The 18,310-nt window shown below is 38.1% G+C and overlaps 3 protein-coding genes and 1 long non-coding RNA gene across 4 annotated transcripts; 3 read left to right on the plus strand and 1 right to left on the minus strand.

The window, feature by feature from the left end:
- Positions 1-6,993: 6,993 nt before the first annotated feature.
- Positions 6,994-7,506, plus strand: LOC132925076 (uncharacterized). The gene has a single exon (XM_060989500.1). The coding sequence runs from the start codon at positions 6,994-6,996 to the stop codon at positions 7,504-7,506; it is 513 nt and encodes a 170-aa protein (XP_060845483.1).
- A 1,743-nt stretch (positions 7,507-9,249) lies between these two features.
- On the plus strand, positions 9,250-11,967 carry LOC132925077 (E3 SUMO-protein ligase ZBED1-like). The gene is made up of 4 exons (XM_060989501.1): positions 9,250-9,444; positions 9,774-9,948; positions 9,992-11,397; positions 11,938-11,967. Exons 1-4 carry the CDS (start codon positions 9,250-9,252, stop codon positions 11,965-11,967), a joined length of 1,806 nt encoding a protein of 601 aa, XP_060845484.1.
- Positions 11,968-12,483: 516 nt separating this feature from the next.
- Positions 12,484-14,359, plus strand: LOC132927465 (THAP domain-containing protein 1-like). Its single transcript, XM_060992005.1, has 6 exons — positions 12,484-12,655; positions 12,920-13,122; positions 13,199-13,297; positions 13,361-13,447; positions 13,507-13,760; positions 14,269-14,359. Exons 1-6 carry the CDS (start codon positions 12,597-12,599, stop codon positions 14,302-14,304), a joined length of 738 nt encoding a protein of 245 aa, XP_060847988.1. The 5' UTR covers positions 12,484-12,596; the 3' UTR covers positions 14,305-14,359.
- LOC132927466 (uncharacterized) lies at positions 13,329-17,114 on the minus strand. Its single transcript, XR_009661734.1, has 2 exons — positions 16,648-17,114; positions 13,329-13,578 (listed from the first exon to the last, which is right to left on the minus strand). It is a non-coding gene; the product is annotated as an uncharacterized LOC132927466 (long non-coding RNA).
- Between the last annotated feature and the right edge of the window lie 1,196 nt (positions 17,115-18,310).

The following is an 18,310-nucleotide window of genomic DNA, read 5'->3' on the forward strand; positions in this document are numbered from 1 at the left end:
TGATTCATCTATTTTTCTACCTCATAATTATAACGATTGCTATTGAATTCTTCTAATTCTAGATAATTTAAACTATCCAGCAGTTTGTCATTCCGAAGTACAGTCATCGTTTTCCAGTTCGTTTTTATTTGAGTCATCTTACTCTTGTGTCTTAACTCTGATGCTAAATATTCGCAAATTCTAGTCAAGTTTCTAATAAAATCCATAAAACATCTTAAAAATACTCCATATTTCCATAAAAAAAGCCGTAAGAACGATATGGAAATCGGTGAAGATTGTTCGGAATAAACAAATACATCAATGGAAGTCACTACCATAATCCTCTATTCCATTGCTTATTATGTATTCGACTTTATGTTGTTTGTTGTTGACTTCAACCGTCAGTGAGTAGATGATCATAACCTATATTTGGAATTACATTTAGTTAATACAAAGTAAACAAGTAATTTAAAATCTAATTAATATGTAAAAAAAATTTAAAGTAGTTTTTTGAGCATTCCTTTACTTTGTTACGTTTTTGTAAATGTTTACTTAAAACAATGATATTGATAAGATAATAAGGATTATATGGTAGACAAATTAAGAATCAAATAAATATGACCAGGAAACAGATGAATATAATTCAAAAAAACCAAATACATTACTGAAAGTCTCTACATCATTCTTCTATATTTCGACATCTTTAATATAACGGTTATTATTGGATTTTTCTAATTCAAGATTATCTTCGCTTTCCAGTAGATGTTCTTTCCGACAAACATTCACTTGTTTCCAGTTTGTCCTAATTTGAGCCTTCTATTATTCTAACTCTTTATTATATTAGATTCTATTGAATTCTTCTTATTCTAGAGTATTTACACTTTCCATTTGTTGGTTTTAGCCAAAGTACATTCATCTGTTTCCATTTCTTTTTTATTCGATTCATCTATTTTTCTACCTCATAATTATAACGAAAGGAAATCTTCACTTTCCTGTGAAGAATTTGGTTATTCCGAAGTACATTCATTTGTTACCAGGTCGTTAAAATGAGTCTTCTATTTTTCTAACCTATTGAATCTTAACTGATACTAAATATCCGTTAATTCTAATCAAGTTCTTAATAGAATCTAAAAAACACCTATAAAAAAATCCATATTTCCATAAAAAGCCGTAACACCGATATGGAAACCGGTGAATATTCTTCAGAAAATCTAATAAATCACTGGAAGTCTGACGCGGCCCCGCGCAAAGACCGTTTGAATTCAAACGGCACTTGCGCGGATAGCCTCACCGTAAGCCCTCTCTCAACCACAAGTTGACGACGGACGACGCCGACTCGCGACGATCCGCGTCGGAGCGTCGGACCCGCCGCGACCGTGAACCGGCCCTAGACAAACCAGTCATTTCCACCGCACTGTACGCGACAGACCTTTTTCGCCGTACCGTGCCCACTGTCCATTAACACCTTTCTGTTTTTTTTTTCACATTTGTTTTTTTTTTACCACTTTATTTGTATTATTTTTTTCTGCCTACAAATAAAGCCCCGTCGTACCCCAAAGACTTGTGTTGCTTTATTCATTTTCCCCCGTGCTCTCCCGTGTGCCGTTCAACCACCATCCGACGCGACCTCACCATCACACAGTGACAACCGTAGGTACGCGTCAAATTGGCTCCCCGGCGGGGAATCGAACCCCGGTCTCCCGCGTGACAGGCGGGGATACTTACCACTATACTACCGACACCAACACCCCATTTTGCGACTCGCAAAACGTTTCCCGACACCACACGACAAAAACGTGGTTTGCGAGCTATAACGGAAAAACCGGCGTTACGTAACATAACCATAAAGAACGTAACGATAGCCGCGCCGCCTGATTTACGGACGCACCAACTTCACCGCGCGCGACACCGCAAACACACGGGGAATAGGATTGGTAGGACCGCTAAAGCGCGATAAGGTATACACACCGCCGCCAGCACCACCACCCGCCCAACGTCACCTCAAAACCGGACCGCCGCCGCCGCCGTCCCGAACCAAAATAGTCGACAGGAATACGCACACACGCGCAGCCGCGACACCACAATCCGGAAACCGGTTATTGTGATCACCCCGCACACACAACACCAACGGTCAACGACCCACTGACCTACATACATACGCAAATAGATTTGCCGATACGCGGTCAACACGGATCGGAAGAACGCGATACCCGCTTCCAACGATATCACCGACACTTGTATATTTTCCTTGAACATAACACTGGACAAACTACCGGACGTCATGGCAGGAAAATATATGAATGAGTTGACCGCTGCGGAGCTACGGTACGAATGTGGCCAACGCGGGCTAACGGAAGGACGCGCGAAAGACGCACTCGAAATCCGTTTAGCTCAATACTTTGCGGGTATGGGTATACAGGCAAATTCCGTCCGGTTTCAGCCCACGAATACCACTGGGCCAACCGGACTCGACTCGGACGTAAGCCAGGCATACGACGCCGGGCAACCCGAGCCGAGCACGGGCGGCCGTATACCCACCCAAGAGCCGTTGGATACGTCACGCCCCACACACACACTACCCCCATCCCCATATACCACACAAAATGCCACGGACCTCGTACAGGCAGTCCAGGGTATAACACAAGAGGTGCGGCAGTCGGCGGAAAGCGCGCCGCACAGGCACAGCTTGGAAGCCCGACTAGCCATGCTCGAAAACTGCATGGCCCGCTTCAGCGAAGACCAACGCCGGATAGCGGAGACAATGCGTCGCCTAGAGATGGGTATGTCACGCCCGACGCCGGATCCACAACCGGAGGTCTCCGCACCGACCCGCCCTCAACGCGCAATGTCATCGGGGCAACACCGGAACATACCGGAGTCGCCGCCGACCGATAACGCGCACAACCACACACACATACACGCAGCGAACAGCAAGGAATACGGAGCGAGGGGTCCCGCGGCACGCGATTCACCGGCCGTGGGCGACCACCGCGCAGACCGCTCCGTGCACTTCGATAACGCGTCGTATACACCCCACACCACCGCCCACCCGCAGACCTATATGACACAATCATCACTGATACCGTATGACGATGTACGCACAGTGAGATACTCACTGCCGGAGTTCCACGGAACGACACCAGAGGACCCGGTGCGGTTTATACATAAGGTCGAAGCGACCTTATATAGAACGCATATAGATAGGACGGCCTGGACAAACATTATCGAACCTCAGCTAAAGGGTGCAGCCAGTACCTGGTGGAACACCGTCAGAATACTGGACTACACCTGGGACGAATTCCGTGCGGACTTTTTACAAAAGTTCAACAACATGGACATTCAGTCCCGGCTGCAGACGGAGATAGTGTCCGTCCGACAATCACCAACACAGTCACTTACAACAAAAAACCAACTCGCGCGCCGCATCAACAACGGGCAAGTCCCGGTGCTAGCTGAACCACAGCTAGTACATACGATAGTCGGATTAACGCACAATGAGTACCGTACGCATATACGACTGCAACGCCCCAACACATTTGCGGACCTCCGCCAAATCGCGGCGATTATGGACACACCAGATCACCTGCCCATTCAAGCGTTAACGAAACCGGAACGCGACAGAGGCGGACAGTCACGCGCTCCGCGACCACCACACACACCGCGAACACGGGACGGTACGGCCGGAAGGTAACCAACGAAGTCACCTGGGACTACACCACGAGCACTATACACTTAGGTTCACATAGGAGAACAACGGCGTGCTGGAAGGGCCGGACCACCACACACCGCCCTACACCAGACACCGATAATCTGTTAATACATGGTGACCCACATACACGCGCGAAAATCACCGACGTAATTCGCAACTACCCGGACGTTTTCAGCGGTAGAGTAGGTCGCACCAGATTAATCGAACACGACATTCTCCTTAAAAACCAAACACCAATAGCGCTCAAACCATACCCCTATCCACACACAAAACAGGCCACAATAGACAACATGATACGGGATATGGAACAACAGGGACTCGTAGAACAAAGCACCTCCCCGTGGGCCGCACCCGTCGTCTTAGCTAAAAAGAAAGACGGCTCGCCCCGACTGTGCATAGACTATAGACGGCTCAATGATGTCACTGAGTCCGACGCTTACCCGATGCCGGACCTCAATACTTTGATTCGTCAAATGCGACGTGCCAAAATTTTCAGCATTTTGGACCTTAAGTCTGGATACTGGCAAGTACCACTTAACCAGAATGCTCGAAAATACACGGCATTCCGGACGAGTCGGGGTCTATATCAGTTTCGAGTACTTCCCTTCGGCCTCAAAAACAGCCCCATGACCTTTGTACGACTAATGAACGAAGTTTTGAAGGGGTATCTGGACGACTTCGTACGTGTCTACCTTGACGACATAGTGGTGTTTTCGAACACCACAGAACACCAGTGCCACCTAGACAAAGTTTTGGAACGTCTACATAGACACGGGCTGACATGCAACACCGAGAAATGCAGTTTCGGAGCAACCGAAATCTCATTTCTCGGACACCTAGTCACCTCCGACGGCATAGACAAACAACCGGAGAAACTAGATTGCATTATGAACTTCCCCACACCCACCAAAATAAGGGACCTACGGAAATTCCTGGGCGTCTGCAACTGGTACAGCCAGTTTGTTGACAACTACACGGACACCATAGCACCCCTAACGGATAGGCTCAAACAAGGGACTAAGTGGTCGTGGACCGAAACGGAACAGGCGGCATTTATTAAAATAAAACACGCACTGTACGATTCGCCAAAACTGTCGACACCAGATTACGGAAAACCGTTCTGCCTACAAACCGATGCTAGCGAAATAGGAGCAGGTGCCGTTCTTTTCCAACGGGGTGACAGACCTGAGGAAAGACGGATAATCGCCTACGCGAGCAAAAAGTTTAGTGACACGCAGACTAGGTCGCCGCGGTCGAACGCGAGTGCCTTGCGATAATCTGGGCGACCGACAAGTTTAGACCTTACTTAGAAGCCCGTCACTTTGACCTATACACAGACAACTCCGCCCTCACTTGGCTCCACCGAGCCAAAAACACCAACTCCAAGTTGACCAGGTGGGCACTACAGCTGGCCAACCTGGACTTCAAAACCACACACGTGCCCGGCGTACAGAACGAAGGGCCGGACATGCTGTCTCGCAACCCAGCCCCAGGACCCCCCGTAGACGAGGATCACCTCGAGGAACGGCTAGTAGGAGTACCCACCACCCAAATCACCACCACTACTAGCACGCCGGCCGACAACCTGTTCGCCACTACGGACCCGGGCAACACCACCAGCGAGCCCACCATAACACACGCTACGCTCGTGACGTGGCAGTCCAATGACACCGACACACGTGACATAATTGACAACGGTACACCGGACACGCCGGCGCGCAATACCAGGCAAGCCGCGGAAAAAAAGAACAAATACGTTCTTACCGACGGCCTCCTGCGAGTAAATTTGCGCGACCACACACCCGTCATTATACCACGACAAAAAATACAGAACGTGATTTGGACATACCACGATCACGTCCTAGCAAACCACCTAGGCTGGAAAGAAACATACAGGGCGATAAAACAGCGCTTTTACTGGAAAGGTCAAAAGAATGACATCCGACTGTATGTCAAGTCTTGTCACAAATGCGCGTGCACCAAACCCCTAAACGCGCGCGCAGATGACCCAATGACCGCCAGAACACCCCGCCACCCCTGGGAGGTAATCAGCATAGACCTCATGGGCCCCTACCCGCGCACAAGTAGGGGAAAACAATATTTACTGGTTGCCACGGATATGTTTAGTAGGTGGACCGAGGCATACCCCCTAGGTACAGCCACTACAAAAACAATAACCGAAACGCTCGAAAGAGAATTTTTTTCACGTTACGGTTACCCCCGTGTGTGCCTAAGCGACAACGGCCACCAGTTCGTAGCAAACGATATGCGCAACGCGATCGAACGGTGGGGAGCCGAGGGCTGGACAACTCCGGTATATCACCCGAGGGCCAACCCCGTCGAACGGCGCAACCAGGACATCAAAAAAGGTCTACGCACTTTACTCACCAACGGTAACCATAACACCTAGGACACCAAAATTCCCCCTATATTATTTTCGATCAGGAATAGACGCAACGTCCAAACAGGATACCCCCCCTCGGTACTCGTCCTCGGCAGAGAGGGCAAACGACCGGGTGATTGGGCACTGAGTAGGACAACTGCCGACCCGATCGAACACATAAATAGGGAGAGGGAAAAGCGTGAGAAAGACGTACTGGACATACCACCGGTAACAGGTGGCCAGACGCAACCCACATATAAAACAGGTGACGTCGTTTACTACAAAGCGCATCACCTGTCAAAAGCGCACGACAAATTTCACGCCGGTTTCGCACCAAAATGGTGGGGACCGGTAAGACTGCACAAACGCGTAGGAAAAGGTGTATTCCTCACGGACCAACAACCACCGCGCAAAATTCACGTGTCATGTCTTAAACGCGCGCCAACCACAACACACCCACACCCCAACACCACCACAAAACGATAACGGCGGGTAACACAAATTATTATATGGTTATTTTATTTTGTTTTCATCACCCGCAAACAGTCAACAACAGCACTCGAAGATGAAGCCACAGTCAACAGCAACCACCCCCCTACAGCAAGCCGCAGAACTGCTGGAACGCACCCAGCAGTTACTGCAGGTAGCGAATGCGGAGGCAGCCGCCCATGCGACTACAGCAGCACGGGTGCGCCGGATGTCAACGGCAGAGCTACGCCGGGACCCGGTACTGTGGGCAGCCTACACCCGCGGGTGGGACGACCGCACGTCGGTCTTCCGCAAGGCGACCAACGTGGGTCCGACACCCGCGGCGACCGACAGGTCCCGGAGCCCTAGACGGCACGTACAGCCGGTTAGCACACCGCGACCGCCCCCGATGACGCAGTCCGCACGGCTGATCCGCCCGCCCCCCCAACCACTCATGGCAGCACCGGTCCCACGACCAAGAGCGTCAGTGCTACCGCCCGCGAAAAAAAAGGCGGAAACGGCAACAACAACACCGAAAACCGAAACGCCGAAAACCGCAACAAAAACAGCGACGAAAACATCGCGGCAACGCCGGAGCACTGCACGAAGGCGGCAATTCTGGGACACGAGGAAGACCACCGACCCCACCACCTCCCAGCAATTCCGCCTGGAGAAACCGGCGCCCCCAACCTCACCACCGGCAACACATCCACGGTCACTGGAGGCGCCCGACACACCTATCCCCGAGGCCAAGGCACCGGAGGTAGAAATACCTACCGGACAAGCCGAGGTCACGGAGCAGAGAGCCACCGACTCCCCAAAACCGGACGATATGGAAATATCGCCGGATGAGGAGGCGGAGCTGCTGTGCGACATGGATGTCGGTCCACAAGACGACGTGGATATGGAAACCGTCTTCCAAAACGTTAACCCACCCCCACGACACCACCACAACATGGCTAGATAGGCCGGAGTGAGACCGCTGCACCCAGCCGGAATACCCCTCCTCCGGAATCTACCGACGCCAGCCATCCAACAACCCAACCACCCACACAGCCACCGGAAGCGACCGGAAAACCGCCGTCACTGGTGGTTTGGGGGGGGGGGAGTATGACGCGGCCCCGCGCAAAGACCGTTTGAATTCAAACGGCATTTGCGCGGATAGCCTCGCCGTAAGCCCTCTCTCAACCACAAGTTGACGACGGACGACGCCGACGCGCGACGATCCGCGTCGGAGCGTCGGACCCGCCGCGACCGTGAACCGGCCCTAGAGTCTAAAGATGGGCAATACGGGTCAATTGAACGATTCGGTTCGTTTGGATCGGGTCATTGAAAAGACCCGTTCATATGATTCGTTCATTTCGTTCATCTCGTTCGTTGAACGACGAACGTATTATAAACATAACCACTATTACATTAGACAAAAATCCAATCTTATCATACGATTCTCGTTCATTGAATGATGAACGTATTATAAACATAACGACTATTGTGTAAAATAAAGATCTAGTCATATCAGTGATCAGTCATAATATCATAGGTACTATCGCGTTCATTTAGTAAACTTGAACGATTTGGAATATTTTATTGATTTAAAATCTTTCGTGATAATAGTCATAATTCATAATCAAATTTTGAAATGGTTATTGAATTAATTGAATATTATCTAGTTATGAGAATAAAGAGGTTTAAATGCTTTCTGCTCACTAGAAGTCTTTTTATTAAATAATAAATTTATGCTTTCTGGTATTGTTTTTTTTGTGGGATTACATTGTTTAGATGAATAAAGAACTTTGTAAAAAGTTATAACAATAAATCTATAATTATTTTTATATTGTTGTGTTACCCGGAAAATAAGTACTGTAGTACACTCATATTCATATAAGTAAATAATATACAAATCCATACTTGAATATTAATTTAAGTATGTCTGCATAAAAATTAAATATAGGTACTCAGTAAAAAAAATTTAAAATAAGTAATCCATCAAAAATTGAATATATATATATATATAGTCAACTCCAATTATTGTTGTAATACGTTGAATTAAAGTTATTATTTAAATTCAGAAAAAGGTAAAATAAGTGTTAAATTACTATAAACATTGATTATAAATACAATTGACTTTTAATATTTACAAACAATGGTATAATGTAAGAACTTGGATGTTGGTATATTGAAATGATGCTGAGTTTACCAACTAAATATTTAAAATACTAAGATTGACATAGATCAAATTAAATATACTTTATTTGAATTAAAACAATAATACTGTAATTTAACATTCAGTATTTAGTGTATATTAAATCCTTTCATAACATAAATCTGCAAAAACAAAAACCAAACTTGCTTCAGCATGTTACAACTTAATACAAAAATGTATTATGCAATATGATTTATTTTTTGTCTCATTAACAAATCAATATTGGCTGAATTAACATGTTAAGATTTTTTCATAAAAATTGAATTGTATTCTGTTTTTATTGATTGGTGATCTTCTTTTATTTCAGTGTTTTAAATTATTAAATTATTAGTTATCATTTAAAAAAATTGCTATTCTACAATTCTTTTAAAATTAATTATCTTAATAATTGGTTTATGATAATTAATAAACAGGTAAGTCTTAAATCACTTTAAATTATATAAATACCATCTTTTAAAAATTATTAGAAAATATATTTATTACAATAATTATACAATTAGAATAAACATGGCTTCATCAACAAATCAATTGTACAAAAAACGTAGCAATGTGTGGAATCATTTCACACTTACAAATGGGAATATGGCAAAATGCAACTATTGTAATGAAAAAAAAAGTTTTTCTGGGGGATCAACAGGCAATCTTTTAAGGCACATAAAGACAAAGCATGTCACAGTTCCACTGCAAAGATCAACACCACAGGTACACATTTTATAATTTAATAACACTAAAAATGAATTTTAAGAGTATAAAAAATAATATTCACTGCATAGGTATTAACAATATTTTAATTTTGTCATTCTGTAAATGTGTTAAGTAATGTATAACATTTAATTATTTATAAAATAAACTTAACATTTTAAAAATTGTGGTATAAATTATAATATAAATAAATAATAATAAATAATAACGTAACATTCAAGCTTGTCACGCCTAAATATTATATTTCTTAATAAAAATTCACAAACAAAAAAATTATAAAACTAATAAAATAAAATATAGATATAAAAATTATTGTTGGTTGTTTTTAGGTAGCAGAGGAATCAAACTCTGAGTACCTTGACAATCCACAACCATCGACATCCGCTTCTCAATCTACATCTGCAATAGTTCATTCTTCTACAACATTTTCGTCTTCAATAATTCAAAACAAAAATAGTTATCAATCATCTATAGCAAATTTCATTCATCGACCTCTGCCATTGTGTAAATCTGTATCAATTGACCATCAATTAATAAAAAATGATAGTAAAAGAGTATCACCCCTTTAGCATAGTCGAAGATAAAGAGTTCAGAAAATTATTGAATATGCTGTCCCCTAATTACATAATTCCTTCAAGAAAAACAGTTTCTAATAGTTTATTGCCCCAAATGTATGAGATGGTTGTCCAAAGAGTAAAAGATAAATTAAAAAATGTATCTGCAGTATATCTTACAACTGATGGATGGACATCAAGGAATAATGAAAGTTTTTTGGCAGTAACTGCTCATTTCATAGATCCAGATAATGTCACTGAATTATCTTCAGTTTTGTTAGCATGTACTAGTTTTGAAGATAGTCATACAGCTGATAATTTAGCTTTGTTTTTGAAAAATACCGTAGATGAGTGGGGATTGAGTCAGCGTATAACTGTTGTAGTATCAGACAATGCTGCAAATATTAAAAGTGCAATTGAAAAATGCAATTGGAGACGGTTGTCATGTTTTGCGCATGATATCAATTTGATTGTTCATTGTGGATTGGGTAAAATTGAGCCTGTTGTAACAAAAATTAAAGACATTGTATCTTACTTTAAAAGAAGTTCTCATGCATTAGCTAAATTGCAGGAATATCAAAAACAAACCGGAAATCCAATTTTAAAGTTGAAACAAGATTGCCCAACACGGTGGAACTCAACTTTTGATATGTTCGATAGAATATTGAGAATAAAGGAGCCAATAATTGCAACATTAGCCATTTTAAACAACACCGAATTAAATTCACTTACTCCAAATGAATGGCAAGTTGTAGATAAATCAAAAGAGTTGTTGAAAATTTTTTATGATGCCACTGTTGAAATAAGTGCAGAAAAAAATATTTCAATATCAAAAAAAATAATTATGGTAAGAGCTATGTTTAAAGTTACACAGACATTTATAAATGACACAAATTTACCCAGAGAAGTGCTGAATATGGCCAATACTTTAAAAGAAAAGATGATGATTAGGTTTGACAGAATTGAAGACAATTTACTTAATGCTCAAGCTACAGTTCTGGATCCTAGATTCAAAAAACATGGATTTATTAATGAGGACAAATATAATAGGACTATATCCCAACTTCGTAATAAATTACAAAGCAGCATAAGAACAGAGCAGTTAGATTTACCTCAACAGTCATCTTCTTCAACACCTCAGTATTCCAACTCGGCCATCTGGGGAGATTTTGACAAGTCTGTGGTTAATGCTATCGGTGGAAATAATTCTACATCAGCAGGAATTATTGAGCTAGACAAATATTTGAATGAACAAATTATCAGTAGACATGAAAATCCACTACTCTGGTGGTCAGAGCGACAAAAAGTTTACCCACGACTCTATGAAATAGTTAAAACTCGTCTTTGTATCATAGCCACATCCGTTCCATGTGAAAGGTTATTTTCAAAGGCAGGACAGGTAATTACAGACCGTAGAAATAGGCTTGAATCAAAAAAAATATCGAAGATTTTGTTTTTAAACCATAATATGTAATTTTCAACATATAACATATTATTATTATTATTACACATAATATTATAATTTGTTTATTAAATATAAGGAAATGTTAAAATGTAAAATGACCACAAATTAAACGTCAATCAGGTAATTTGAAAAGTAAGTATGTACTTAAGCAAAATAAATATTTAACTGTTTATTTTTACCATGAGGTATTTTAATTTTTACATAAATAAATCAAATTAAAATTATTATATTATACCTATTACTATATCAATCATGTTATACAGTACAAAAATAATTTATATTACCTATATGAATTTTAAAAATTATTTATTATAATATCAATGCTTAAGGCGCGATGTATATTTAATAAATTATAACTTACCTGTTAGTTGTCACATCCAGCTTCGAATTTCAATAAATTGTATTTTATTACTTATTACCACAGAATAGCTTTAATATTTTAATGTATTCTGTGTTATTACAACGCTTTTAAAGGCTAATAGGACAAGTATCACGAATCACTAATAATATCTAGGTACTTATAAAGTAATGGTAAATCCCGAGGTAGGTACCTAAAAGGATATTAGATAATGTTAATGTTTGATTAACTGATTATCGTTTATTAAAGTTTGTGTGTACTGCGTGTGTACTACATATTGTGTCATGGTCATAGACATAAATACAACAACAAAGATAGAAAATTGAGATTCACCAAAGGTATTAGGTAAATAAATAATAATATGTAAAATGTTTTATCAAAAATCCTCATTAGCTGGTCATAGATATGAAGCTTGTATTATTTAATATTTGATATATAATCAATCAATCATTATCATTATTGTTTTTGTGATCACGGACAAGGCTATAGATCATAGACATATAATAGAATAGACCGCGAACCACACATATTACATGTAGAAATTATAGAAGCCAACATATGTGCGAGTGAGAAAGACTCTAAAGAGGTTTTCTCATGGAAAAAAAAACTATTTACTCCATGGCAAAATAATGGTGATAGTGATATTATCATTTTTTTACCATAACAAATAACAATAAACAATAACAAATTGTCGATGAACATATTCTGGTTCTTACGTGAACAGTGAGTTTTTTAGTTGCCTATTGAGCCTTTTTATTTTGATCATTTTGATATAATGGTTCAAAAATGTTATAGTTGTGGTTCTGCTAAGACAGACAATGTCAAACTTCACGGGTAAATATTTTTTTATTCATAATACAGGATGATTCTTTTATCAAAAACTTAATTTTTTCTAAAAAACTTAAAAAACTAACTTTTTATTAAAAAAACTTAAAAAACTAACTTTTTATTAAAAAAACTTAAAAAACTAACTTTTTTATTAAAAAACTTAAAAAATATTTTCAAAATAATGAGTGGTTCATGATAAAAAAATCACCTTGTATATTATAGACTGGATCATTTCGTGAATTTTACAAATATTTTTTAAAATTTTTACAGATTTCCTAAAGATATAAATCTGAGGGAAAAATGGGTTGCACAAATAAAAAAAGATGTTCCTGTTATCATAACTCAGTATACTAGGCTCTGTAGCAAACATTTTACAAATGATGATTACTATCAATCATCATTTGGAAATGATATATTGAAGCCAGATGCGGTACCATCTAGGTTCTTCTGTTCAAGAAAATCGTTACTCCCTGGTATTAAAAAAAAATTAAATAATACATTTTTATTAGGTTTTACTTAATGAAATGCATTTTTTTTAATCTCCAACAGAATTTGAAGTTCGCGAATCAATGTCCACAGGTAAACCTATTCTTACAGTAAATGACAATCTTGAGAATCTTATGTTAGAAGAAGAAATAGTAGTAAATGGTTAGTATATAATTATAACACAAATTAAAACTTCCATATGTATTGTTTATATGTTTATTATAGAAGATGAAAACAATTCTACAGTTTCAATGAATAATGATACAGAAGAGATTATTCTGCAAGCAAATGAAAATATTGATATTACAAAAGGTAACATTTTAATTATAAAAAGACATTCATTAATTTTAACTGTGTACTTGAATTTTCAGTCCATCTTTCAGAAAAGAAACGTAAACTATTGAGATATGCTGGAGACTTTTCTGAGGAAGATCTAGAGACACCTAGAAAACGGAAAATGTTTTGGAAAACATATCAACAAATGATTAAGACTAAAAATGATAAAATTAAATTGTTACAGCAAAAAAATCGTAGTCTTAAATCACAAATAAATAACCTTAATAGTTTAATTGATGATTTACAGTCGCAAAACAAGTTAAATGCTAATGGTTCATACATGTTAAAGGTAAATACAGTTTAAGTTACTTTTAAGAGATGCCACCCATACGTTTGTTGTCTCCATAGACCTATAAACTAATGGACAACGTAGGACTAGAGGTCAGGTGTACAATATAGAGTAAAAGAAAAGAGAACATGGGGGAAATACAGTGTTAGTTTATAGGTCTATGATTACTACTTTATGTTCTTTCTCTCTTCGTCCTTTCTGCTTTCTTTCTCTTATATGATTCCCATGCGTTGTGGGCAGGGCGAAATGGAATGCGCTGTCTATTAGTTTATAGGTCTATGGTTGTCTTTGTCTTATACACGTCTGTGATTAAGTGTTGGCTTTTAGGTTTTTATTTGATATTTTAATTTTCAAGCAAGATGAGCATTTTTAATTTGTGATATTTCACAAATCCATATCTTGCTTGAAAATTTGTTATTTTATTAAAACTGATAAGCGAAAATTTGTTATGTTGTATGTGTGTAAGACTGAGACTGAAATATATTATGTTTTATTTGTTTTAATACAGTTTAAGAATAAATTAATAATGTACAGTCTTGTATAAGATACTTTTTAAAAGTATTCAAGTACAGATACAGATACTTCTTTTGAATAGTATATAAAATACGTATTTGAATACTCAGGAAATAAAGTTATTGAATACAAATAAATCTGTATGTATGTATGTATGTTTTATATTTTTTGATACTTTCAAATAATATTAATATAAAATATATGTAATCAGTATAATAATAATAAAGAACATTTAAAAAATATATAATTAAATTGAGTATTTATTTTAATCCTTAGAATATTGCATCTGATGAAGAAAAGCACTTGCTTATGCGCCAACTAAAATTAGGTAGTGGTAAAAATATTACACCAGAGTTAAGAAAGTTCGCCCTTACATTACATTATTACTCTCCATCTGCGTATTTATACATAAGAAAAATATTTTCAAAAGCTCTGCCAGATATTAGTACTATCAGAAAGTGGTACACAACAATTAATGGCTTACCGGGATTAACGAGGAAATCTTTTCAGGCTATTTCCATTAAAGTAAATGAAATGAAAAATATTGGTAAACAATTATATGGATGTTTGATCATAGACGAAATGAGCATAAAGCAACATGTTCAATGGACAGGTTCCAGGCATCAAGGCTATGTTGATTATGGTCAAGGAGGGGGTACCGATTCAATGGATAATTTGCCGTATGCTAAAGATGTTTTTGTCATTATGGTAGTTGGTTTAAATACCCATTGGAAAGTACCAATTGCATATTACTTAGTCAATGGAATATCTGCAGAAGAAAAATCCAACATTATAAATTCTTGTCTTCATCAACTACATGAAACTGGTATTATAATAAAAACAATAACTTTTAATGGGGCGGCTAATAATATGTCGATGGCGTCTTTGCTTGGTGCTAATCTAAATTACGCTGATTTAAAGCCAAATTTTAAACATCCATTAACAGAAGATAATGTACATATAGTTCTTGACCCATGCCATATGGTTAAATTAATAAGGAATTGCTTAGGTGATTGGGGATTATTGTTTGACAAAAATAATAAACCAATTAAATGGATATATTTTAAACATTTGGTCGATATGCAAAATGTGACTGGTCTACATGCTGCTACAAAAATTAGAACAAGACATATACATTATCATCGAGAAAAAATGAAGGTACGTTTAGCAACACAGGTTTTCAGTAACAGTGTTGCTGATGCCTTGGAATATTGTTGTAAAGACCTGAAGAACAAACTTTTTGAAAATGCTGAAGCTACCATTGAATTTTGTCGAAGGATTAATAATATATTTGATTTATTAAATTCAAGAAATTTTTTGAGTAAGAGTCCTTTCAACAAACCACTGTCTGATAATTTTTTGAACTTGAATATATTCATTGACGAATCTATAGATTATTTAAATGGCATCCAATGTCTTGAAAAACCACCTAAATATGGAAAAAGATCAGTGTTACAATCAGAACGCAAGACTGGATTTTTAGGATTAATAACATGTTTAAAAACTATTAAAAATCTTTACAGTGAGCTTATAGAAACCAAACTATTGCAATTTTTACTTACCTATAAATTTAACCAAGACCATATAGAACTGCTATTTGGAGCCATTAGAGCTAAGGGAGGTTTCAATAATAATCCCACTGTAGCACAGTTTGAAGCTGCATACAAATCCATTATAATCAATGCTGAAGTTAAATGTCCATCGACTGCCAACGCTTTAGCATTAGACGACACAAGTATTCTAAGAATATCAAGCGCTCCACCAAAAAAAGAAGATGAGCAATCTGAAATGCTAGATTTGTTATGTGCTGCAGGAACTGAAATAATTGAAACAGAAGATATATTAGACATTTATGAGCACAGAAATTACCTTAATGATGTTGTAACATACATAGCAGGATTTGTTGTTTACAAAATAAAGAAGAAAATTCTATGTACAGTTTGTGAAAAATCTTTGGGAACAAAAGAATCGGGACCTGCTCTAATTGGACGTAAAAATAGAGGTGGTTTAATTATACCGAATCCAGATATCATTGAAATTTGTAAAATAGCTGAACGTATAATTCGTGGATACCAAAGAATTGATGGGTCAAACGTTGTAAAGAGGATTACAATTGAATGTATGAGAAAAATTAATATTAATAAATATTTTATCTCATTATCAAATCATTTTCTCGAACAAGAACCCTTCAATAATCATCTCCTACAGCTGTTAAAACTAATTATGCACATTTATATTACACTAAGACTTCATCATATTAATTCATCAACAAATTCAATAGATCAAAAAATTAGAACATTCTACACAAAATTAATACTTTTTAAACATCAATAAAATATCATAAAATTAACATAAAATTAACATATTGTTTTACCTTTTTTTTTGTTATTATACCATTTGTACAAAACACATATTATAATATATTAATTGTAATTTGTAATAATTTGTATATTATATACTTTAAAATTTAAAATGTTTAAATTATAAATATATTTTTTTTAAACTTGTAAATTGTCATTGTGTCTAATTAATAATTAGTAATTTTTATATATATTATCTACATCGTGATCCCGCCTCATAATATAATTCAACTGGAAAAAAAAACAGTTTTATTAACTCATCCATGAGAAAACCTCTTATGGTTCTTTCTCTCTCGCACATATCTTGGCTTTGTAGTTCTCTTTCTATTCGCGGTCTATTCTATTATATGTCTATGCTATAGATGAACTAAATCGCGGTTTGAAAATATCATAGAGTGAAATGTGATTACCGATTACCTAATGAGTTCGGATCACTCATTATTAAGAATTTTGAGTTGGTAGCAGTGCAATCCGAACGAGAACGAAATTGAACGAATGAACGGATGAACGACTTTTTATTATTTCACGATCCGGATTGTTTCGTTCACAAGTTTGACCCGTTCAATTTGATCCGTTCGTTCGCGAACGACACATCTCTACCCTAGACAAACCAGTCATTTCCACCGCACCGTACGCGACAGACCTTTTTCGCCGTACCGTGCCCACCGTCCATTAACACCTTTCTGTTTTTTTTTTCACTTTTGTTTTTTTTTTACCACATTATTTGTATTATTTTTTTTCTGCCTACAAATAAAGCCCCATCGTACCCCAAAGACTTGTGTTGCTTTATTCATTTTCCCCCGTGCTCCTCCCGTGAGCCGTTCAACCACCATCCGACGCGACCTCACCATCACACAGTGACAACCGTAGGTACGCGTCAAGTCTCTACCTCATTCTTCTATTTTCGTCATCTGTAATATAATGGATGCTATTGGATTTTTCTAAATCAAGGAAATCTTCACTTTCCTGTGAAGAATTTGGTTATTCCGAATTACATTCATTTGTTACCAGGTCGTTAAAATGAGTCTTCTATTTTTCTACCTATTGAATCTTAACTGATGCTAAATATCCGTTAATTCTAATCAAGTTCCTAAAAGAATCTAAAAAACACCTATAAAAAAATCCATATTTCCATAAAAAGCCGTAACACCGATATGGAAACCGGTGAATATTCTTCAGAAAATCTAATAAATCACTGGAAGTCTCTACCTCATTCTTCTATTTTTGTCATCTGTAATATGACGGATGCTATTACATTTTTCAAAATCAAGGAAATCTCCACTTTCCTGTGAAGAATTTGGTTATTCCGAAGTACATTCATTTGTTACCGGATCGTTTTTTTTAATTCATCTATTATTCTACTTCATAATTATAACGAATGCTATTGAATTCTTCTAATTCTAGATAATTTAAACTATCCAGCAGTTTGTCTTTCCAAAGTACAGTCATCGGTTTCCAGTTCGTTTTTATTTGAGTCATCTTACTCTTGTGTCTTAACTCTGATGCTAAATATTCGCAAATTCTAGTCAAGTTTCTAATAAAATCCATAAAACACCTTAAAAATACTCCATATTTCCATAAAAAAAGCCGTAAGAACGATATGGAAATCGGTGAATATTGTTCGGAATAAACAAATACATCACTGGAAGTCTCTACCATAATCGTCTATTCCATTGC

This window comes from Rhopalosiphum padi, chromosome 3 (assembly GCF_020882245.1).
Source record: "Rhopalosiphum padi isolate XX-2018 chromosome 3, ASM2088224v1, whole genome shotgun sequence".
Classification (NCBI taxonomy): domain Eukaryota; kingdom Metazoa; phylum Arthropoda; class Insecta; order Hemiptera; family Aphididae; genus Rhopalosiphum; species Rhopalosiphum padi.